General features: G+C 38.4%; 1 protein-coding gene across 2 annotated transcripts in view; it reads right to left on the bottom strand.

Moving 5' to 3' along the window:
* PARD3B (par-3 family cell polarity regulator beta) overlaps nucleotides 1-24,497 on the bottom strand; it is a 1,049,764-nt gene that overhangs the window by 658,121 nt on the left and 367,146 nt on the right. For both annotated transcript variants that reach the window (XM_081242115.1, XM_081242116.1), the window contains exon 3: nucleotides 366-537. In XM_081242115.1, the coding sequence (XP_081098241.1) occupies nucleotides 366-537 (172 nt within the window). The remainder of the gene's footprint in view (nucleotides 1-365; nucleotides 538-24,497) is intronic.

Below are 24,497 nucleotides of genomic sequence, written 5' to 3'. Positions count from 1 at the left end.
CCTGGATTCCTTGATAACCCTTAGCTTTTTCCAAGTGACTTTTTTCAGGGACTTTGTAAAAATTTTAAGCAGTCCTCATATACTACAGATGAAGCTCATCATTTACAGTCCAACTCCTTCCCAGTAACTTCAAGGATATGCAATTCAGATTCACTTGCAATTCAAGAAAAAACTCCATCTACTGCCTGAGCATCAGCAGCTGCAAAGATCTACGTAAAAAAAATAATTTAGAGAAAGACAAACCAGGTGTATTTTTTTAAAGGCAAACACTAACAGGGTAAGTCATAAAGTAGAAGAAACTCATAGCCAGCAAGATGAGGTATTTCAACCAGGTGAAAAGCATACCACTAAAATAATACACTTACCTAGTTTCAGAGCAGAAGGGGTTACTTCAATTTCCCCACCGACTGGTTTAAACACAGCCAGTTGGGCAGCCACTTCTGTCTCAAAAGCATCTGGGCTCTGCCGGCCTGCGTGGTTTCCACTGGGGCTCTCGATCTTGTGGAGTGGTTCTTGTTCGTCAAACACAGCAATCAGCTACAAACAAATCCAACAGCACTAATTACTTTGTAGAACACGCATATCACATGGACCCTGTATCTAGCGGACTGTGATCTTTATTTGTTTTTTTAAAAAATGACCTCTTAAAACTGAAAACTTTAATGTTACTCTAGCACAACTCTTAATTCAATAGTATGCCTAAAAGTGCCATGGCCAGGAAATAATTAATGGTTTGTTTGTATATTCCTGAAATAGAGATCCAATTTTGGCTAACCCTCTGGAAGGAATGAAATGGCCGCCACCTCCCCTCACCACCTTTTCTCATATGCCTAAGAGGACTTCAGTATCTCTTTCATTCAAGAGCGTTGCCAAACATGGAAGTTGAATATGCAGGATTTGAACAATAGACTTACATGGTAGAAGAGGACATTCCAGGTTTAGAGAGGTAAAGACGATAAAATCCCTAACTGTAACTGCCTTTCAGACACAATCATAATAAGTAGAACCATACATACATGTGTATATTTACACACAATCTGTGTTTATCTTGTACACATAGATATCCCATTTGTATTCATGCCTGTAATTTCGTTATTTTCCTTCATGGCTAACTCCATGTTGATTGGTTTAAGTCCAAAGACACTAAACCTCAGAACTTTTAATTATTCCCATCTTCATCTCAATTTTATTTCATATGAGAACTATGCTTCTCGTCATTAATATAAAAACGTTTAACTGTTCATCTTCAAGTCATTTTTCTTAAAAGAGGGGCAACATATAATAAAATAATCAAGTAATTGGGCAAACACTGCTGTATAAGTGGCAGAGGCAGCCCCGCTGAATTTGCGTTTTTGGCCAGCAGACAGCATCACGATAGGAACTTCCAATGGCTCTCATCAGCTGATGAGGAAAAGTCCACATATGAGTGCAGTAGGCAGCTCAGGGATGTTACTGTCAATCCATTACAGTGCAGTGTGTGCAAATTGAGAAAACTGCTAGTAAATTTTCAGATATTTTCATTCATTAAATAAAACAAACCTACTTATCATTCAAACATTTATTTAGGAAAGGCACTCAAAGCCCCATTCATAGGGGAACCTTGTTGGCAGTAGTATTAATAACACCAGTGCAGGGTTAACCAATCAAAACATCATAAATTCCAAGTTCAGTCTTTCAAAAGAAATGAATACAATTAGGGATATGCAAATTGGCTATTCAAAAATAACCTTCATAATTGACTACTCGTTTCCAGTATGGAGACTTCTTTAATTGGAAAATCCAACAGTCCTCTCGCCACGGAAAGAAATGCTACTCCCAAGGCATTATTTTTAATTCTTGAAATTGAGCACATACATTTTCTATTTTTAATTGGTAGCACTGATGATCCGATTTGAGATGCCTTAAATGGATTAATAACGAAAGATTATTCTAGTATAAAAATAATCAGGAGAACTATATTTTTCTAATCATCTGGCCAAAATGAAGAGTTTAACACTTTAAATCCTGAAAAGGAAAACAAAATCAACTTTTAAAATGTGACAGAAGTGTTATTTTCATCACTATTCCTGGGACATAATTTCAATTTTACATATTGGTGAATTCTAACACATACTTGTAACATTTATTTTAATAGACTCATCAACAAGGCAAAGTGGCTTATTATGCTGGTACTACAAACAGTTTTGTGTAAGTTTTCCCTCTTGCTACATCCGTAAATCTTAGTATATCCTATGTGCCTGAAATAATGGCAAAAAGAAAAAAAGAATATCACTCAGAAGTATAATACAAAAGCTTAAACTTGATAGCGCATAAATAAATCATTATCTATGTCTCTATGTAACCTTCTCTCCTTAAAATACTTCACTGTTTTCCATACTATTCTTATATTCACACAAGGTCAGAGCATATGCAGTAACAATGTTATACCTATTTATCTAATGGGAACACAGTGTAGTCAGAGAGTTTGTTTCCCAAAGTGACAGACTAAACAGTAATCTGTACTAGAATCTAGTCCAATCCAGGGATTCAGACCATACTGTAACCATTTTCCAAAAAGAGAGGCTACAATATGGAATGTTTACAGTTTGTCCAGGAGGATGTTATGCCCTAAAGAACGTGTATTCTACTCTTTGGAGATACAGGCAAATACACGACTTTCTCAAAGATGACAGTGAGACCTGGAGGCTCCCCAAATCTCATCATCTCTTTGATTAATTAATTGTTTAGTCTGTCTCCCAATCTCATGATTGACAGGAATTATCTCCACAGAGACTACTCTGGATGTCTGGATGAATGGATGGAATAAAGTCTCTACTCCTGGAAAGAAGAGAATCAGCTCCTGAATCTGTGGCACCCAGACAAAGTCACCGGTACCACAGGTGCTGGCTGATAAGAGACTCTTCATCCAGTCTTCATCTCAACATCTACAATATATCCAGACTTACACTTGCATCAACACTGATAATTAATTTAAACCCTATGCTGTAGGTCTCTGTTAGCTGGATTACTTGATTCATCAAGAACACCTACATTACTGGTGACACAGTTCCTGGTGGAGAGTGTTACAGAGAAACGTAATTAACACAAACCATTGTTCTAATCCCTCAACAGAAGGCAGACTGATTTCCAAAGTGTCCAGTGTATGAAAATGGCCTTATTCCACCTTTAAACCCATTCAAAATTACCTTTCCCACAGCGATGAGTTGAACATTAAAAAAAAAAAAAAGTTATATCTTTATAAAAATTTTTCTGTTAAGGTTCCATTTATACTAAACTTCTGTGGCATGTGGGAGATTTTCCACTGACACCTTAGGGACTGCAGTAACCTCAACTTTATGCAAAATGCAAATAGGCAATATTTGATTTGGATGCCTTCCTCTCCTGCTGTCCTATCCATCTTCTGGTGCCCCTTCTGTTCTCCTTACGTGTTGCCAGTATTTTCATGTCACCCAGTACAGCAGTGACATTTTCTTAAGACCACATGATCCAAAATGATCTGTTCAAACAGACTTTATTTCCAATCAAAACTCCCATCCCCACAGATCTCTATCAGCATTTAGGCATCTAATCCCCAGATACACACAGGTAGGTCAGTTTACAAATATGCTATTTACTTGCTCATCAAAAAAACGAAACCAAAAACAAATCAACCTTCTCAAGACTCACCCCTACTGATACCACCCCATTTCCCACCTTCCATCTAAAGCCAAATTTGAAAGCTCTCCATAGAACAGTTTCCAATCTCCGTCCTCCTATTCTTTCCTGAGGCCCCTCTAGACAGGCTCTCACCCCTCTCTTCCACTGAAACCGCTCTTATCAAGACCAAAAACAATCTCCACAGTGTTAAATTCAAAGTCGCGTCTCTGGCTTGATTTTAGGGCACATTTGATCACTGCTTCCTCCTTAAATGGTTTTCTTCACTTACCTTCCAGAACACCACATTCTCTCAGTTTTGTCCTCAAATCCCTGGCCCCTCCATTAAGTTTCCTGTCACTTATCTCTAAAAACGTTAAAGTGAATACCTCTAAATTTGTGTTGTGATTGAATTTGTCTCATGGCAAAGATATAAGTATATGCTGATAAATTCCATACTTCAGTCTCCAACCCAGAGCTTCTTCCTGAAATCCAGGCTCATATGGTCAACTGCCTAACCTATCATGTCAGAAACTGAAAGCTGATCTTCCAAAGCTCTTTCCATAAGCTTTTTGCATCCCTAATTAATGGCAATCCATCCTTCTAGTTGCTCAGGCTGAAAGACTTATAGTAATCCTCAATCCCTCTTTCCTTCCCTTTTTCCCCATCTCTCATACGCCGCACACACATCCAATTGGTCAATAAATGTCAAAATATAACCAGAGCTTAACCACTTCTTACCCCCTCCACTGTCACCTCTTTGGACCCAGCTACTATAGCCTCTCCCATGGGTTACTGCGAGGGCTTTGTGACTGGGCTCCTTGTTTCCACCCAGGCTCCCTTTCAATCCACTTTCAACACAACAGCCAGCGTGATCTTGCTGAAACCTAAGGCGGATCGCATCTCTCTGATCAGAACCCTGTAATACCTTCCCACCTCACTTAGAATAAAGCCCAAGTCCTTGCAATGCCCTGTATGGTAATGGGCTCCCAGTCAAGGTTCTGACCTCATGTCCTGATGATTCTCTCCCTTGTTCTCAGGATTCTATCCAGCTATGCTATCTTCTTTGTCCCTCTTTGTCTTTACATTTGCTGTTCTCTCTGCCTGACACAGTCTGCCACCAGATACCTGCATGGCTTGTTCCTCGATCCCTCACATGTTTATCTAGTGCCAGGCTTTCACTGGCCACACTATCTCAATTGAAATGCCGCCTCTCCCACTGCCCCACTTGTCATACTCCCTTCATTTTTCTTTATAGTATTTGTCACCACTCAATGCTATGTTTTTTTCTTATTTGTCTTATTTATTTGCCTGTCCTCCCTGTAAAACTCCCTAGGAAAGTATACTAGATTATAAGTTCCAAGAAGACAATGATTTTTGTCAATTTTGTTGTTTGCTGTATCCCTAGAACAGTGAATTAGAGATGGTAGGCACCCAACATATATTTGTTGAAATAAAACAAGTGAAAAGAGGCAAAAAAGGATATGAAACCTAATATAGCAATGCAAGATAGCTAGATTTTTCATGTGTTTTTAAAACACTAAAATTAATTTGTTAAATGAATGAGTATAAATGGCCAATACAAACCTATAAGACACGCAATGCATCATCATCATTATTGTTGCTTCCGTTTTGTTATTATGGGGGGAGAAGTTCCTCACTTTCTATTCAACACCGGGGGTGGGGAGGTGGGGGTGGAAATGGCTTCCACTCTTGAAATGGAGATTATGTGTTTTCTTTTTCTTTTCCGGCTCATTTTTGAAAGGGACAATCTGCTGATTTGGTTTCTGAAGGAGTGGAAGAGTTGAACTAGGGTGGATGGTGGATGGAGAGATGGGCAGGGTTAGTAGTTTGGTCCCAGACACCCCCTTGCTTGCTTTCTTCCAACTGGCCACTTCAATGTACCTGGTGTGAAGCTTCTGGATGTGTCCCCAGAAGTAGCTTAAAAACAAATGTGAATAACTGAGTGGAAGCACAGCTTGAATTGACATGCCAAAAACTCAAAATTGAAGCATTCAGATTTTATTTTACAAATTCATGTCAATTTTACATTTTACCAGCTTCCCATGCTTGATTTAACATGAAAAGATTTTTCTCTTTAACTGTCAGTAAAATTAAGGCAATGACCTCATGTGTTTTGTACCTCTATTTGAGAGGTCAAGGTGGGGTGTATTTCTCAGGAAAATACCTACTTCCTAAAAAGAACTGAGGAAAACACAAGAAAACAGGTACATTAATGTGGTATGTACAAATTATTTTCAATAACTATATCTCAATTGCCAATTCTGATGGTGGTTCCAATTCAAAGATCAGGCATTAGTTTGGTAACTCCAAGTACCCCCTGACTACTCCTTCCCCAGGGGGTATTAGGAAGGAACATCTGAAATTATTTAGAATCTACCGAGAAAATATATTAGGCAAAAGCTTTATTTTAAAGAATAGTTCAATCTTTTTTTTTTGTATTTACCTTGTAAAGGTCAAAATAACGTACAAGCCAACAACCACCACCCCAAAGATCAAAAAGAAATAAAAGAGCTTTGGATAATTTACAAAATCCATAACCCGGAATAACAGACTTGATCAAAAGAGCCACGTGCTCTTCACAATTTCACATCATCAATATCTCTTCAAGGACTCAGACCTATTTTTATACTCAAACAAGGTAAAGGTGTGAGTGTGTGTTCATGGGTGTGTGTTGGGGGTGAGTGGGGTGGAGGCAGAATATTAATGTCATTGATAATATTCCTAACATGCCTAAATGCTTAGCACAGAGCCTGGTACACAACGGAAGGGTAAATGTTAATTCCTTTTTCTCCCATAGCTAGCATTCCCTGGCTCCTGGACTGAGTCCCACTTGACTTGTTTATCCCTATTCTGTTTTTACTTTGTTGCTTCTCTTTAATCTCTTCATCACAGGATTGACAGAGGAACAGAGAAAGTACCAAGATCAAACACATCAAATAGGTAATTTTTGTTTTTCTCTTTTCTTTGCTCTTCATCACACAAGAACACACAACCTTCAGACATGCAGTGCCGTTCTTCCACCTAGCAATACGTGGTTTGTGCTGTCTGTTCTATTTTTACCATAACTCGAAGCAATATAGCAATGCCTTTACTTTCTATACTGACAAGTAAATATTTTAATAATAAGCGCCACCAAGTACATTTACTGTAGAGTCCCTCAATATTCAAGACGTGGTTTGCTCCATCGTCAGCCTGTAGCATTCTGTCACTTTTACAGCCTGAGTTTTTATAATCTGATGCTATTATCTTTAGTCCACATAGAAAATAAAAAAGAATGATCCAAATGCTCATAGAACATAATAAGCTGTATTTATAAAAGTATCTTTTTGGGATTAGCAATTACACGGAGAAATATGTGGCTTCATTTTAATTACAGGTCAAGTGAACTAACTTACTACTAAGAAAGGCTTATTTGCTATATATATATATATTTTTTACTGTTTCATACATATTCCATGTTAGCAACAACTATCAAGTAGAATTAAAAAACAAAGAAAAACAGTATCCTACAAAATAAAGCTGGAACCATTTGTCTCAAATCTAATAAACACAATTAAATCTAAGTAAGACTGTGAAATTACAACAATTTCACATGTAGAGAAAGCACATTATCACCTTTGGGAAGAGAGTGAAACACTGCAGAATTTCATTTAAATGTATGCATCTGCTTGTAACTAAATAACAATTGGCTATTGAGCTAATTTTATGCCACTTTAAACAAAGGTTTGAAAATGGACCCCTTTCCTTCAAAGGATTTTGACAGCCAGCTAAAAACATTTCATCTGGATTTTAAAAATTAGCAGGCTCACATTAGCATCTACATCAGATGCTACCATCAGATCTAGCAGCCTCAGAACAAGCATGTAACAGCTCTGATTCTCAGAAACTTCAATCGACATTCAGTAAATGAGATAAAACCAATTTTCATTTCCTCTCCAAACTGAAAATTGATAATAGGGACCTTTACAAACTTCACAGCTTTAAGCTGCATTCTAAAGAAAATAACATGATTTATTCAATTGTACTAAGAACCCCTTTTAGCCTTATCACTTTTTAAAGAGGCAGATGCCTGAATTGTCCCATAATAACAAAAAATATGCCTATTAAAAAACCACCCATATTTCAGCCAAAAATACATTTGCTTCCTTTAATTATGTAGTAAGTTATACTGAATCATATTTTTCTTTTGACTACCTTGAATTAAAATTTCAAAGATGATGTGTTACCACTTGACAAACTTAAGAGAATCTCGAGTTTGTTTTGCTGCATTCTTTACTTTCCTTAGTAAGAATAGCTCACCATTCATGAAACAACGTTCACAACTCATTATCTAATACACACAGAGGAAGCCGGAGGAGCCCTTTCCTCGGTGCCCTTCACCTTCCACAGCAGTGGTTGGGCGAAGGGTCTCAATGAAGGTCAGCTGGCAGCCACCAAACCCTAATCCTAGGGCACCTGGGGGCAGCTATAGGAAAAGTAAACAGGTACAGAAACCAGGAGAAAGTTTTAAGAATCATCAGGATAACACAAATGTCAGAAATATAAAAAATTCAGTATACTCATCAGTAATATTTCCACTGTCTCTGAATTACACATATTAAAAATAATATACCCACAGGAAAGCAGAAGATACTTGGGTTAAACTGGCTGGGAAATTTTCAGGGATGAGGCCAATCCACTGGGTGGCTTTGCTTGCCATTTACCCAGTATATCAGTAGATGGTTCCTTGATTTTATCCAATCGCAAGGGCTCTGAAAGTCTTGGGAGAGTGTACAGTATTAGAAATGAAGATACAAGTTAGGTTGTTTTACAACGCATGGATACATACACACACAAGTGACTTTTTCTTCAAGTTCTTCTTATCTAAATCGTGCACACCTAATCTGCATTTCTGAAAGACTATTCAATTTGAAACAAGTATATCTGACACCAGAAAACATAAAATAGCATATGGGAAAATAATTTTGTAAATTATAAAGCATATATACATTTACAATGATGTAACATTGACACTGAATATTATTTCACTGGCTTAGTTTCATTTTCCCTACAAATTCTATTCTCTGACCAAACCAAAGCTATAACTGTCTCAGAAATACAGTTTGGCAATCTCTTAGCCAAGGCCCAGTGCTACCACAGCCATCAGAGGTAGGTCAATAGATCCTTGAAGGCAGTAACTTGCTGTAATATAAGAGTGATTTCTCTCTGCAGGAATTATCCCATTACAACGAAATGCCACACTACCTCCGGCCAGGTCCTCACATATCTACTGCCAGAGCCCCAATCCACTTCTGGGTTCCACTCCAGTCCCCTGACATTTACCCGTAACACTACTACTAGAGTGGTCTTCCATCACACAGATCTGGCATGATCTTGCTCCAGCTTAAAACTCTTCATTATCTATTATGGCTTTCAAAATGAAGTTCCAGCCTCCCAGATGAGGCTCTCCCCCATACTCTGTGGTGTTTCCACAATAACCTGTCCAGGTGTCTGTCATCACTGGTCACACAGCACAAAAGATCTTGATTTATTTGCCTCTGTCTAAAAGTAAACTGTAAGCTACTTGAAACCATGGGTCACATCATCTAAAAACATATTTAACAAATATTTTATAGCCCTGATTATGCACTCAGCACTGTTCAAAGTGCTTACATGTATGATTTAAGAGTCACAGGAAACCCTATGAGAAAAGCACCATTATTCCCATTCTAAAGATGGGAGAACTAAAGTACAATTGACTTGATATTCCAAGCTCCTAGTATGGTACTTGGCAGGTAGAAGGGGGTCAGGTAAATGAGTGATTGGAGTTCTCTGCTATATCCGCGAGGAAGAACAAAGCCTCTTTTATGTGGATGTCTACACTTTTAAGTGGATACCACCTGTGTCCTAATGTTCCATGCACATAGGAATAAAGGTAACCTGCATTACCAGGCATGCTCCTGTACAGGACAAAATGGCTTCTGCCCATCCTTGAGGTCAATCCAGAACTGCATCTTACAATTTGTTCACCTAAAATCCACTTAGTACATTATAATCCCAATCCTGTTTCCTGGTGGACTACATTTACGTATTTGATTTTCTTCCAGAGGAAACCTTTTAAAATTGTCAAACAAATTTGCACATTAACACACCTAGTTTTGAAACAAACACAACTGTATAGTGTTCTCCATTACATTTGACTGTTAGAAGAACCCTGCTTATTTTGTACTAATGACTGCAATCCAGGATGTATTGCTTAATTTTGTGGATTAATGAGTAAGCAATCAAATGTGATTTTAAGTCATGAATATAACAAACATACTGTTCATTTATTTTGACAAGTATTTTAATTTATGAGACTTGGCTACAAATAGAGCAGTGTATTTCATAAAAGAAAAAAAAAAGAAACCTTTCTGCTTTTAAGATAACGCAACAGCTCTCAGAGAATAAACCTTCGTGGAGAATAATGACAAAGCCACCAACATCTAAAGACAAATAAAGAATTGATAGGTTGATAGAAGAAAACAATGAGACCTTACTATATCACTAAAATTTTCAAACAAAGAATGTCTTTTGCATGCACTTGAGCTATATGCAACATCTTTAGGGGTTGCAAGCCATACAGAACATTCTAAATAAACTAAGCCAGTGCTGGCCTGAGGCAGGTATCCCCTAGCCTGTCACCCTGGTAGCCTCAAACACAAGTTTCAGCAGCTTCACATGTCCCTGAGGTGGCCTCACGTTCCTGGTCTGGAACCCCGAAACCCAGGTAAATGAATGTACTACAATTATGAGCAAGGTCACAACTCCCTGAAAATCAGTCAGTGATTAACTGGTGCTACATTTCATCAGGCTGGGGAAGGAACAGACTCTTTAGCACGGACACATTTAGCAAATTGGCCTGAGCACCGTCTGACTGACCTCATGACAGGTCCAATGATGTTCTACCTTCTCTGGGATTTCAAGATAAGACGAGCAACTGGTGGAGACGACAGAAAGGTCAGCATGCAGCCTGATTGAGGGATGAGGAAGCACTCCCCTTAAACATTCCATTTAGACTCAGATCCTCCTTGTCAAGGATGACAAGGCTTCAAAGCCGATATTTTAAAAAGATTAGCACTGCAATAGCAGGTGGGTTTAGCTCCTGAACATCTTCCGTCTGAGTGGTGGAGCTAACCTTTTCCTTTGGCTTCTAATTGCTCTACATCTCCTTATCTGCTGATAATGTGGCCAACCCTGCTGGGATGGGTGTTGACTTTGGGAGCCTCTAAATGTCAGGATTTGTAATTATGATCGTGGGTATATTACACTCACATAGAATGATGCCTCACTAATTGGGGCCTGAAGAAGAAGCCTGGGGTCCTTGCTCCTTGTTCACAGTCACAGGACGTGATTCCGGGAGCAGCTGCATCCTAGGTCTTGTCTTTCATTGTAGAAAGATGATCTTTGCGAGTCAGTTGCAAATTTTTAACTTTAGTGCAAAAGGCCTTTCTAAAACATCTAAAACATATTCCATAGGCATAAAAAGTACAATTGCTAAATCAAAAATTAAAACATATTGAGCCTACTTATGGCAAAAATGGGATGCGAGCTTTGAAATGAGGACTGGTCCCCCAAATCCAGGTTGCTATAACCATCCGCAATAACTGCATTTCAAAACCCAGTCTTCGGTCTGATATTCCCAAACCCAAAGGACTCTTTTACACTTTGCTGCTTTAGTTTTTTTATGTTTTCCAGGAAAAAAGAAAAGTATGGGGCAAGAAGGTGTGGGGATCACAAACTCCACCAGTTCCCTCCAGCCAACTGTGTATGTGGTGTGTGCTTGTGTCTTGGTGGTGGGGAAGGGAGGGAATATGAACAAAACTTCAAAGGATGTTGTTACAAGACTTCTGAAAACACAGAAAAGAAGACACACAAGGATCAGCTGAAATCCCAGAAAACTACTGTTACAGTGTTGGTGCTTTTCCTCCAGTCTTCTTTTTTAAGTGTGTGTGTGTATGTGTATATATATATACCTTAACACTACATGAGCCATATTACATAGCACACAATTTCATTTTCTGATATTTTCACTTAGGTTTTTCTTGAGAGCAATTTTCTCTAATTTTAGTTTGCAAAAAAAATGAAGAAAATTCATGACTGAATAATATTTCATAACACAATTAGCCATATCATAATTTAGCTTATTCTGCCATTCTGGATGCATGGAAATATAAATTATCTTTGTATAGTACTGTCATTTTCTCAGTCATTGATGATGTTGCAGACAAAATTACATCCTCCTGTTTAAAGTCAATTTTTTGATTATTAGTGTTATTGAAAATAATTTTATAAGCTTTTTTGTCTCTTCAATAATGGATTATCTGTTCATACCCTTTGCCTTTCTTTTCATTTTGCTTCTACTGTTTCTCATCAACATGAATAAGCTATTCAAGTATATTTTGTCTTTTTTATCTTTGCAAATTTATTTTTTGCCAATTTACCTTTCAATTTTGTTTATGATGTAATTTTTTTCATTGCATGGTATTCTATTCACTTAAAACCCTCTTTTAAATATTCAAAGGTCCCTTGTAAAGAGGTACTCACCTGGAACCAGTAATACTTTATGATGGACAAGTAGTAAAACAATGTTGGTTTCATTTAATTTACTACTTTGATAGTCCCTTAAGAGAGAGCAGGTGGGAAATGTTTTGATTGATGGGACTGGTTTTTAAATCATCATCCATATTCTAAACAAATACAGATGGACAAAAGCTATTACAATAAAGAAATCACAAAAAAATTTTAATATTTCAATGATTTTATAATCCAAATGTGTGTCGTTGTTTTCTGCAAATTCTTTATGTTGAAATTCCACACATTTAATCCAGTATTTAAATGTAAAAAATATACATTAACAAAATTTGTTTAAAAAATTTTTATGTACTTGAAGACTCTAAGACTCCCTTATTTTTGTCCTCCAGACAAGAGAAATTTTTATTGTATCTTTTAACATTTCTTCTATGTCACCTACTATCTAGCCATCAATCATGTTTGTTGCTTCTCTGTAAACTGCCTCCCTGTCCCTTGTTTTGCCAAGGATTAAAAACTCTAGAAAGGACCTATTTACAGTAATGTATATTAAAAAAAAGTATGTATGTATGTCTTTTACTCTCACCCAAGTCTTCTTTTCATTGTTCATTTAAAAGCATGATTGTCGTAGGTCAGCTGGCATTGCCCTAGTGACTACTGGGTTGCTAGCCACATTTCTCTATCTTACCAACATACTCTCTGTTATATTCTATCATCCAATCTGTTCTGCCAGTTAATCCCATCTTCAAGTAAATTTCAAGCTTAATGACATTTATTTCATCTACAACACAGAAGTAACATATGGGGCACTTCTTAAAGAGTCAGGAAACAAAAATTCTCTCAGAGATAATCTATTAAATAAACATGTAAAGGTCTGTTTATAAATACACAAAATCAACTTAAGATACATACCAGGGACAACTTTAATTCACTATATAAATAAGCTAAAGAAGTGGTATGTCAATATGATAGTAATAGAGGTCAGGAAAATGGTGTCAGAGGTGAATGTACTGGCAGTGTCATTTCAAGTATCATCCAGTTGAAGGGATCCACTGGATTAAGGGAAAAACTTACAGTCCCATTCGTAGGGATACCTTTATTGTGAAATGGGTGAGACATGGGGATTACAGTGTGGTATCATTAAACTCATGAATCTGGGACCAAGTACATAACCTCTGCGGCCAAGTGCAAAATGAAAGTGTGGAGCCCTTGTTCAAAAAATTTAAAAAATTCCAAGATGGCAATAAGCATGGGGCTCTGAGCAACTACACAGGTCACATACCCATAAAGTTGGTCCTGCTTGAATCATGTGCCTTTCTAAACTCATTCTGGTTTCATTTTCCCCAAGTAATCTGACTGTGATTTGACATCCCACATTATTCCCTCAACAGGGAGAATATATGCTGGCTAGTGGATATGCAATGTCTAGTCCCCTTGGCAATTATTACACACCTGTTTATAGTCCTGGTGAACTTTACTAGCTGGAGTCAGAACCCTTGAGTCAAATCAATCCAGAACAGTGAGAAGGCATAGTTTATAGAACTACAGTGCTTCGGCCATGTGCTGTGGGGGTGGTGGTGGTGGTGGGGAGCTGGAGGGATGCTCACGTACATGTTTCTGGTGAGACCTCTTTTATAAACTCCTTATTCTTCAAAGAGTCTTCCATTTGAACTTCTAGCTCATATTTATTCACTGAAAATGCAATACTGCCTTAGAAGATAGCTTAAATCAAAGGGAAATGCTGTAATGTTTTTTCATTTAAATGCAAAAGAACACTATAATTATGTAATGTGATAAATAACACTACAATGGCAATCATATTACAATATATAAATGTATCCAAGTAACATTCTGTATATACTGCTTTCCTAGAATCCATAGTTGTTGGAAACCTAGACTCTGGAGCCAGACTGTGTGAGTTCAAATCCTGACTCAACCACTTTCTAAACGTAGGGAAGTTATGTAGCTTCTCTGAGCCTCAACCATTCTGTCTGTCTATACAATAAGGAGAAGGATAGCAGCTAACATCTACTGAGCACTTACCATGTTTAAACACAGAGTATCAGACTGTATTATTTCATGTATTTTTCATACCACCCCTAGAGGTAGTTACCATTAATTTCTTCAAAACTGGGCATACTGAAAGGTTAGATGAAGTATATGGCCAGTAAGTGATAAAGCCAGAATCAGAAGCCAGTTAAACTTCAGCACCTCCTCATTATTCTGAGCCTACCTTTTGAATTGTTGTATTACATGAGAAACAACTTATCGGAGTGCCTAGCCATGAAAAATAAAGTGTTCCTTTAATTCTAGGCCCTGGCTATTATTATAATTATCATTATCATTATTTTTATTATTGATCAAAAGCCCTATTCATCCTTTAAGACCCAACTCAGTTTGTATCCTGGATAATATCTAGTATCTAGAGATTAAGTGTGTATCTAATGTAAGAATATGCCTTACTATAGTCTAATGAAAAATGCACAAAGTCAATTTAAAGAGACCAATTCCCACCCCAGAGCAATATTGGACTGAGTATTTGACTAATAGGATAGACTGGATTTATAATATTTTAATAGACTAACATGTAAAAAATGTGACATTTTCTTCAACACAATATATATTTATTAAATAAAAAGATATATAATGTTATTAGTAGGTATATCACCATGTCAAGTGATAAGCATCAAATGAAAAATTAAAAGAGGATTAAAAGATGAGGATTGGGAAGTTACTAATTATAGCATAATATCTATCTTACATTTTGTACCTAGTTTCTACTCATAGGGTATTGACATTAGGATTAGGAAAAATAATTCCCATCCATAGAAATATAACCTACTTTGCTAACAAAACATAACTCCAAATATAAACTGCTTGCAAAAACTGTATTTCATAAGAGCATCTTTGGATGAAATGGAATGAAGACGCTGCCTTCTGTTACTATCCTTTCACACAAGTTTCATGACTGGAAATGCTGTACAGCATTTCTCAGAAAGTACTCTAGAAAGCCTGTACAGTTAATCAACTTTAGAAAGACTCCATTCTTATAATTTATTTTGTTTTTATAGAAAAAAAGACTTGGAAATGTTGCTGTGAGACATGGAAAAATACCAAGACCTGTCAAGGATAAACATGTTTTCCTCCCCAAAGCCCTTAAAGTCAGTGAAAATGGTTTCCAATAATGAATCACCAAAAGAAAAAGCCCTATTTTTATTGGACTAAAATTCATAATTTCTATGAAACAAGAAGATAAATGGAATGTGGAAGCAAGCAACCAATGGAGAATAGCTGATACTGTGCTTAGAAAACCCCATGACATAAATACTGGAGTACTGGGTCAGAGTCTGGGGAGACGACGGCATCCTTTTTTTTTTTTTTTTTTAATGTTCAGGTTCAGCCCCTGTGTGCTGGGGAAAAATTGTTTTAAATGTGTCCATAACTGAGAGCTTTTTGGCAAGGGTGAGCCCATTTATCTAGTTAAATCCAAACGGAAGTCTAAAGTAAGTACATGATATAACATGCAAATTATCCTCAACTAATGTAGCTAAACTTGACAAATGTGAGTCAAATATCACACATCTCTAATAGTCTTGCTTCTAACTCAAAGGGGAAAAACATCATTTATATGTAGCTGCCAAATACTATATTCTCTCTAATTTAATAAGCAGGAACCGTTTTCCCTACCATTGAAAATTTATGCTGGTCTTTGGACGGGTTTGGCTGCCTTTTTTAATCTAGTGGTCTGTGACCATGGAGGGCTATAGCCAAAGAGAAAATGACTCCATAAATCCACAGAAGCTGTCTTGCTTTAAATTATAGTTTGAAAGCTTCCAGAGTATATGAAAAGACTTTGAACAAGAAAAATCAACATACACCAACACATATGTATTGAAAGTTACCCTATTTCACAACAGGAAGCATTCCTCAAACTTTAGAAAGCATGCATCCATACAGTAAAATATAAACTTGTCAACATCTCTAGAGACTTGCTACCCAATTATCAAGACATTTGGTCATCTGACATCATGATGCATGTGAGTATACGTAGTACATTTTTTTTTTTTTTTTTTTTGGCATATGCAGGCCTCTCACTATTGTGGCCTCTCCTGTTGCGGAGCACAGGCTCTGGACGCGCAGGCTCAGCGGCCATGGCTCACGTGCCCAGCCGCTCTGCAGCATGTGGGATCTTCCCAGACCGGGGCACGAACCCATGTCCCCTGCATCGGCAGGCGGACTCTCAACCACTGCGCCACCAGGGAAGCCCCCGTAGTACTTTTTTGATACAAAAGTATGATTAGGGTATTTCTGTTCTTGATAGTTCACAAAACAATAGACCTATTCATTATGTCACTGGAAAGTAGATTATGTTGCTTCAGAGGATGGCATGCCACTTTTCTTTGGAATTCCTGTTAGACCTCTTTAAATCAGCAAAGGTGTCACTTCATAACCTCTCAAACTTAACTGGCTGGTAAAACACAGGAAAAGAATCTTGAGGTTATAGATTAGCCATCTATTCTAATAAAATAACTGAGTTCTGGAAAAATTAACTTCTAAAGTCCTGTAGCTAGTTCATGGCTAAACAAGGGAAAAAATTAGTCGAAAGCTAATTTGAAGTTACAGCTTTAAAAATTTTGCATACCGTTAAACTAGGTTTTGAGTTTTCCTATGCACCACAGTTTCCACCATTCTGGCTTGGTGTATACTCAAAATACTCCACTTATTACTAGTTTGCCTAGCTCCTAAAATCATTAAATTTGAGACTCTTGTCTTATGTCTGACTAGAATATATGTGTTTTTTTCACTCTATACTTCTTCCATGATTAAAATGCAAGTATCAAATGGGACTATACTTTAAACTTCTTGCAAAGACCATGATTTCATTGTCCTTTGTGAAATATGTGATGCTTTTCATAGACAGAATTGCTTCCTTAAGTCAACTGTTTGGCAACACTGGTAAAATACATATGCAGAACACGGCCTCTGTGATGGCCAATTTTATGTAATAACTTGACTGGGCCATGGGGCACCCAGGTATTTGGTTAAACATTATTTCTGGGTGTGTTTGTGAAAGTGTTTCTGGATGAGATTAACACTGGAATCAGCAGACTGAATAAAGCAGATTGCCCTCCCTAATGTGGGTGGGCCACATCTAATCTGTTGAAGTCCTTAATAGAATTAAAAAGACTGAGTAAGAAAGAATCTCTCCTGCCTGTTTGAGCTTGGATGTTGGTCTTTCCTGCCCTTCAGACTTGGACTGAAACATCTGCTCCCTTTGGGTCTTGAGCCTGCCAGCTTTCAGGCTGGGATTTATACCATTGGCTCTCCTGATTCTTAGGTCTTGGAACTTGGGCTGGAAATACACAATGGCTCTCCTAAGTCTAGAGCCGGCCAACTGAAGATCTTGGGACCTCTCAGCCTCTGTTGTCATGTGAACCAACTCCTTATAATGTACACATACACACACATCCTACTGGTTCTGTTCCTCTGGAGTACCCTGACTAACACAGCTTCCTCACCCAGAGGTCGAGCACTGGCAAAAATCAATGTTTTAGAACAAAGCCTAAGACACAGAAGCAAAAAAGCCTTCTCAGTGTTCTTTACAATGATGCACAGCTTTTAAAATGATCAATTATGGCATCTCCAGGCTACAGTTGATTAATAGAAAAAAAAATTGGAAGAAATATTATAGAAGACTTCCTGTATCCAAAACGGAGAAAGCTGAGCTAAAAGGAAACAGAGCAATACTCAAAAGCAGACAGAGAAGTGAAGTGTTCATCCTAGCTGTAACTGTGCCTCAGTGAGTTAAGGAAAGGTTACGTTCGGTTCGGTAGAGCAGAATAAAAACCTAAGTAGAGTGCTTCTGTTCCTACCTTCAAGGAACGTTTTCTGAGTACCTATAACATGCCAATTATTGTGTTAAAAATGGAGGATACATGGACTTCCCTGGTGGCGCAGTGGTTGAGAGTTCGCCTGCCAATGCAGGGGACACGGGTTCGTGCCCCGGTCCGGGAAGATCCCACATGCCGCGGAGCGGCTGGGCCCGTGAGCCATGGCCGCTGAGCCTGCACGTCCGTAACCTATGCTCCGCAACGGGAGAGGCCACGACAGTGAGAAAAAAAAAAAAAAATGGAGGATACATTCCCGCCTCTCAAGAACCTATCAATTTAGTAGTAGGAGGGGCAGATGGACATGAAAGTCAATATAAACACTGACATGTGACAAAATAGCTGAATGAGCCAAATGCCTTGGCAGGAAGAGAGGGGGAAGATTCTATCTCTGTATGTTTGCTGGGAAGCTGTTAAAGAAGGTATAGAGGGGAGATGACATTTAAGCTGGGCCTTAATTAGCATGATTTCACAGGATGGCAGAATTGGGAAGCCCTTCAAGGCAGAGGGAACAACACACACAAAGGCCTGGGAGGAGGAAATGCAAATTCACTATTTGCGAAATGCCAACCAACTAGTTTGATGTGTTTGGAGTGCAGGTCCCTGGGGGCTGAGAGGAAAAGAAATAGAAGAACAAAGGCTGGACTGAAAGGTTAGAGACAGGAAATGAAGGACCTTGACTGTCTTGTCCACAGATAAGTTTCCTAAAATGTGTACTAGGTTTTATGACTTTATAATATTTGCCTGTGCTTGTTAGACCTTCAGTGCTAGCAGCGACTCTATGAAGGAGGCCACCTTAAATCTTCTGAGGAATAAGATTAAACAGATAACACTCTGCAAAAGTGGCACCCTGTGTGCATACCTCCTTCACACATAGTTTGGATGCTTGATAAATACACAGTCTGGGTACTTGAATTCTGAGTAACCTGACATATGCAGTTGAAGAGTTACTCCCCATGGACTGCATGTGTGAGTTAGATGCTGTGAGTGAGAGAGGGATGGTTGGGGAAGGGGGAGGAAGACAGGTAGGGAGTCTTAATTAGGTGATGTCAGGTATAAGAAAATCATTCTATCAGCAACTGAAAAAGCAGACCGTTTCAAAAAACAGCTTTTCTATGTTTAAAAAGCTCACTATTATTTTTATTATTTTATTTATTTATTTATTTATTTTGCGGTATGCGGGCCACTCACTGTTGTGGCCTCCCCCGTTGCAGATCACAGGCTCCGGACGCGCAGGCTCAGCGGCCGTGGCTCACGGGCCCAGCCGCTCTGTGGCATGTGGGATCTTCCCGGACCGGGGCACGAACCCGTGTCCCCTGAATCGGTAGGCGGACTCCCAACCACTGCGCCACCACGGAAGCCCCTCACTATTATTTTTAATTGAAAAATAACTGAGTATAAATTATCAACATTAAACATTTGGATTATAAAAAGATAAAATTATAAAATAGCTGATTTTGATGGGGAGGATTTTTAATTGAAAAATAACTGAGTATAAATTATCAACATTAAACATTTGGATTATAAAAAGATAAAATTATAAAATAGCTGATTTTGATGGGGAGGTTAGCCAGGTACTTCGCCTTGACTGCCTGCCTGAAGAACACGGGGCTAAATGTGAGTCCTTCCCTCGGAGAGTAGGTTCACAGAGGGATGGAGATAGCCACGCAGCTTTCTGCCAGTGCAAAGCCAGCAAGGGGAAGCTGGCGGCTGGCAGCTTGATGGATAGCTGTTTACTGCAGGCCATGCCTCCACGCCCTCTCAGGCATCCTAGAGGGAGCCGGGGGACAGGAGCCAGTGATGGGAGACCCCCAAGAGTCCTGTCTTCCCCTGCACAGTGCCACTCTCTCTTGTCCTCAGAGGTCATCACGGAGCCCCCAGCCATTGGAGCTGCCTCATTTCAGAGGACTGCTTTCAAAAAGGGATCCTGGGCTTCTCTGGTGGCGTAGTGGTTGAGAGTCCGCCTGCCGATGCAGGGGACACGGGTTCGTGCCCCAGACCGGGAAGATCCCACATGCCGCGGAGTGGCTGGGCCCGTGAGCCATGGCCGCTGAGCCTGCGCGTCCGGAGCCTGTGCTCGGCAGTGGGAGAGGCCACAACAGTGAGAGGCCCACGTACCGCAAAAAAAAAAAAAAAAAAGGGCATCCTGCTTTCTCATTTTTCCAATTACATTACCTTACAGGGCTAACTCTTTAAAAAGTCAGTTGGCTTCACTCTTATTGTTGGTTGTTTTAGTGATTTCACTTTGAGTGTGTGTCCGTTGTTTCATTCTTTCTGTGTGTTTAGATTATCTTCTACTGTCTCACTTTTTTCTTTTTTTTTTTTAAATCTTGGTTTATAAAGTATTTGCATCACTCTTAGCTTAGTTTCCTTTAGGTGATATAATGTTAAATGTGTAACTTCCTTTTCTACTTTTAGTAGCTTACTGCTAGCATTCTTTTTAAACTTCCCTTTACTATTTTACTCTTCAGCTTCAATTCTGTAATGTTTTCCCCGTGAAATCTTAATTTCTGGCATTATATTTAACTTTGTCACGTCAGTACTCTTCATTTACCAATTGCAGATAGGAAGGACAGTGCAGGTATGGCAACAGGGAAGAGAACATTCTCTCAGACAAGATGGATTTTCTCCCTACTTGCCCAAAGCAGTCTCTTTTACTCCCCTTATGTGATCCCTCAAACACTTCTATTAATATGGAGTCCAATAAAATAAAATACATTCCAAACTGGGTACCTTAAGGAACGTTAGTGCTTGTTTTCTCACGGCACAAATCATTTACCTCCACTGTCAGCAGTCAGTAGGATCTAAAAACCGGGCACATGTCACCACTGGGGAAGGAGCAGTGTTAGACCAGAGCATCCCCCTGGTGAAAGGACACTAAATCAACTCCCTAGGTTAACTTTGGAACCACTGACAGTTCTAAGAGAGAAAACAAAATCAAGAGCTCATGGCAGCATCTGGATTCTCTTGTGTAGCCGCCTGCCTGCCTCTACCCTGTAACTTTCTCATCACTGGTCACAGGAAGATCCACTGGAGTGGATCAGCATATGGGGTCTCTCAAGCCACCTTCCTTTTGGGAGAGAAACTGTTTGGATCTGTGATGATCTCCAAACAAATGTGTTTATTTACCAAAAAAAAAAAGTCGAAGATAATTTTTAAATTTAAAAGAGGTACACGTACACAAAATGTAAATTTTCTTAATCTTTTCTTTAACAAAAAGATAATAGGGCTTCCCTGGTGGCGAAGTGGTTGAGAATCTGCCTGCCAATGCAGGGGACACGGGTTCAAGCCCTGGTCTGGGAAGATCCCACATGCCGCGAAGCAACTGGGCCCGTGAGCCACAACTACTGAGCCTGTGCATCTGGAGCCTGTGCTCCGCAACAAGAGAGGCCGAGATAGTGAGAGGCCTGCGTACTGCGATGAAGAGTGGTCCCCACTCGCCGCAACTAGAGAAAGCCCTCGCACAGAAACGAAGCCCCAACACAGCCAAAAATAAATAACTAAATAAATAAAATTTTAAAAAAAGATAATAAACTTAAGATTGCAAAGAAGTTAAATTCATTGGGTAAAAAGAAGTTTGGAGATTTTTCCGTGTATTTTTCTATATATATTTTCCAAATATGTGTGCCAGTCTTAAATGTCATTACCACAGATCACAGGAAATTGGACACAGAAGACTGTTGTTAACAGCAGTCACTGGTGACCAGCACAGTGTTTGTATGGCCACTTGTCTTAGGTGTTTTGTCTTGTTTTTCTTCAATATTGACCTTTAAAAAAGAAAATTAAAGCTTTGTTAAGATGTCTAAGTCTGCAGAAAGAGAAGAGGGCTTTTCTCCCACTCCGCTCCTCTCGAGAACAACTTCAATAAAATTCAGAATTCAGAAATGTTTCAAATGTTCTCAAAAGGGCTGTGATCCCTCAGAGTCCTACCAATAAATCAGTTCACAGAATCTGGTAAGGTTTATTTATCTGACTGGAACTAAGGAATTTGTACTAAATCACTACATTTTTTGAAATATTGGTTCTCAAATGAAATATCAAAACAGAGAGAGAAAGAAAAAAATATTCTGACCTGACATCTTAATGCAGCGTTACTATAAAAACAGGGAAAAGAAAAGTTACATTTCCAGAGATGGCCAATTTTAACTGCAACCAACAGCAAAAAAAAATCCTTTCATTTCAGTGATTGGTTTGTAACACGTATCCTGCTTTGCTTATTATATCCTACAGAAGACCGATTTACGTATTAAAAAAATCCAACTTAGTCCAGCTGTACAAAATGGTAAGTACACAGAACTATGACTCAGATTTTTTAATTTCAGATTTGAACGTTACCTGAAATAAACATCAAAAAATCTAAACAGTGGAATATTCCTTGAATCAAAATTATATAAAACCAACATAGATATACATTTAGGAATGGCTATGTTCAAGTTCGGTACTGTACTTGCCTTTAGACCAAACAGTCCAGTAGATCTGCTTGACATTTAGAACATATACAAGGATATATTTCTTTAAAAATATATACTCAGAATGTTGCAATAATGAGAGCTCTAAAAAACCAAGTGAAATTCAGTTTATAAAAACCCAAATTATCCCTTTACCACTCTGCACTCTCTGCTCATCAGGTACAGCATATAAAAATGCCATCAAAGGGAAAATAAATCTTTCAGGAAAATTTCCTTTAAATGGAACCAAAGGTTAAAAGACCCCACATTGGAAACCCTGCAGCACAAAGGACAACAATATTACCTTGAGCAATTTACAATAAGCTTTAATTTACCCATTTAGAAAACCTGATTTCCATAGGCAAGGTGCAGAAGTAATAAATCTTGTCCTGCTAGAAGTCTAAGAGGGGAAAACAAAACAAAATTTCACCAGCTTTTGTTCATTAACTCTTTCATGTCACTGATAGCTATGTTGTTAGATATGTTTTCAGGGCATTAATTACCATCCTAATAGATTACAGCCTTAGAACTTCCAAGACAGAGCGATTTAATCCATTTAGCAATGGAACAAAGCTTGAAAAATATTGTGCTTTCTTTGAAATGTATGATATTGAAGTCTTTTCCATGCATACAACTGGATGAATTTTACTGTTAACTCCTATAAAACAGAACATTGTATACAGCTCTCAAGGTTATGATATAAAACAAAAATGTCATGGCGAAAGCTGGCCATATGGAAATAAATACTTAACAAACCCCAACATTTATCAGTGATGAAGACATTAGTTTTCAACTCTGCCATGCTAATTGAATAGAACATATGACACTGAGCATCTGCTACTCAATCAACTAACTCTGAGATGATTAATTTGTTTGCAACACACCTTTCATAGCTCTTCCACTCTTCCTTGCACTATAGTTATTTTTTCTCTACGCTCCTAATAAATTATAAACAACTTAAGGCTGGGGTCACTCTCTTATCGATACTAGTGGTCCTGCAAAAATTGAGGCCCACACTTTGAATGTAGCAGGGACTCCCAGCATATGTGCTGTTACTGGAACATCAACTGCTCATTCTCAGCACCTCAGGCCTAATGTCCAGCTTCCAAGCTGTACTCAAAACCATGGTGACAACAGACCCACCTGCAGAACTGTCCCACCCATTTATGTCTATAGCCAGGGAACTATTCCCGAGCTCCTAAGTGGTACCTTCAATTAGGTGTACTCATTACTTTCCCTACATATCACAGAATTGCCTCAACTATAATTTCATTTGTGTGATATTCACGTATATGAATGATGGAACCAATTCTAGACAAAATTTGTAAATAAAACAAATGAGTGGAAAAAAAGTCAAGTTACATAACTAAAGAAAATTAAACCAACTGTACTTCTGCAGTCACTTAACTATCACTTTGCAAGCTGGAGACCCCATTATGTCTGAGAGAACCGTCACTACTTTTTTCTTTTAATTTTTATTTTATATTGGAGTATAGTTGATTAACAATGTTGTGTTAGTTTCAGTGTACAGCAAAGTGATTCTGTTATACATATACAAGTATCTATTCTTTTTCAAATTCTTTTCCCATTTAGGTTATTGCGGAATATTGAGCAGAGTTCCCTGTGTTACGTGGTAGGTCCTTGTTGGTTATCTATTTTACATATAGCAGTGTGTACATGTGTCACTATTTTTTGATTTGACCTTTTAACTCCTGGATCACAATTATGCCACTAGGATAGTATCACACTTAAGGTGGAAACGAGGGACTGTATTTTAGATGAAGATGAACTGTGTTTGAGAAAAGAGCCAGAGTTCTTTGTCCTACAACTGGCCTGATGATTAAGCTGTACCAGTCACTAACACTTCTGAACTCCTTTCCATAAGCCTAAATCTTCCTACATTACCTTCTGAGGATATTATAATATGAATAAAAAACACCCAAAGTGCCTGGTA

Source organism: Mesoplodon bidens (genome assembly GCF_964165515.1).
Source record: "Mesoplodon bidens genome assembly, chromosome: 8".
NCBI classification, from domain to species: domain Eukaryota; kingdom Metazoa; phylum Chordata; class Mammalia; order Artiodactyla; family Ziphiidae; genus Mesoplodon; species Mesoplodon bidens.
The sequence above is the reverse complement of the archived record's forward strand: the minus strand, read 5'-3'. Positions and strand labels throughout refer to the sequence as shown.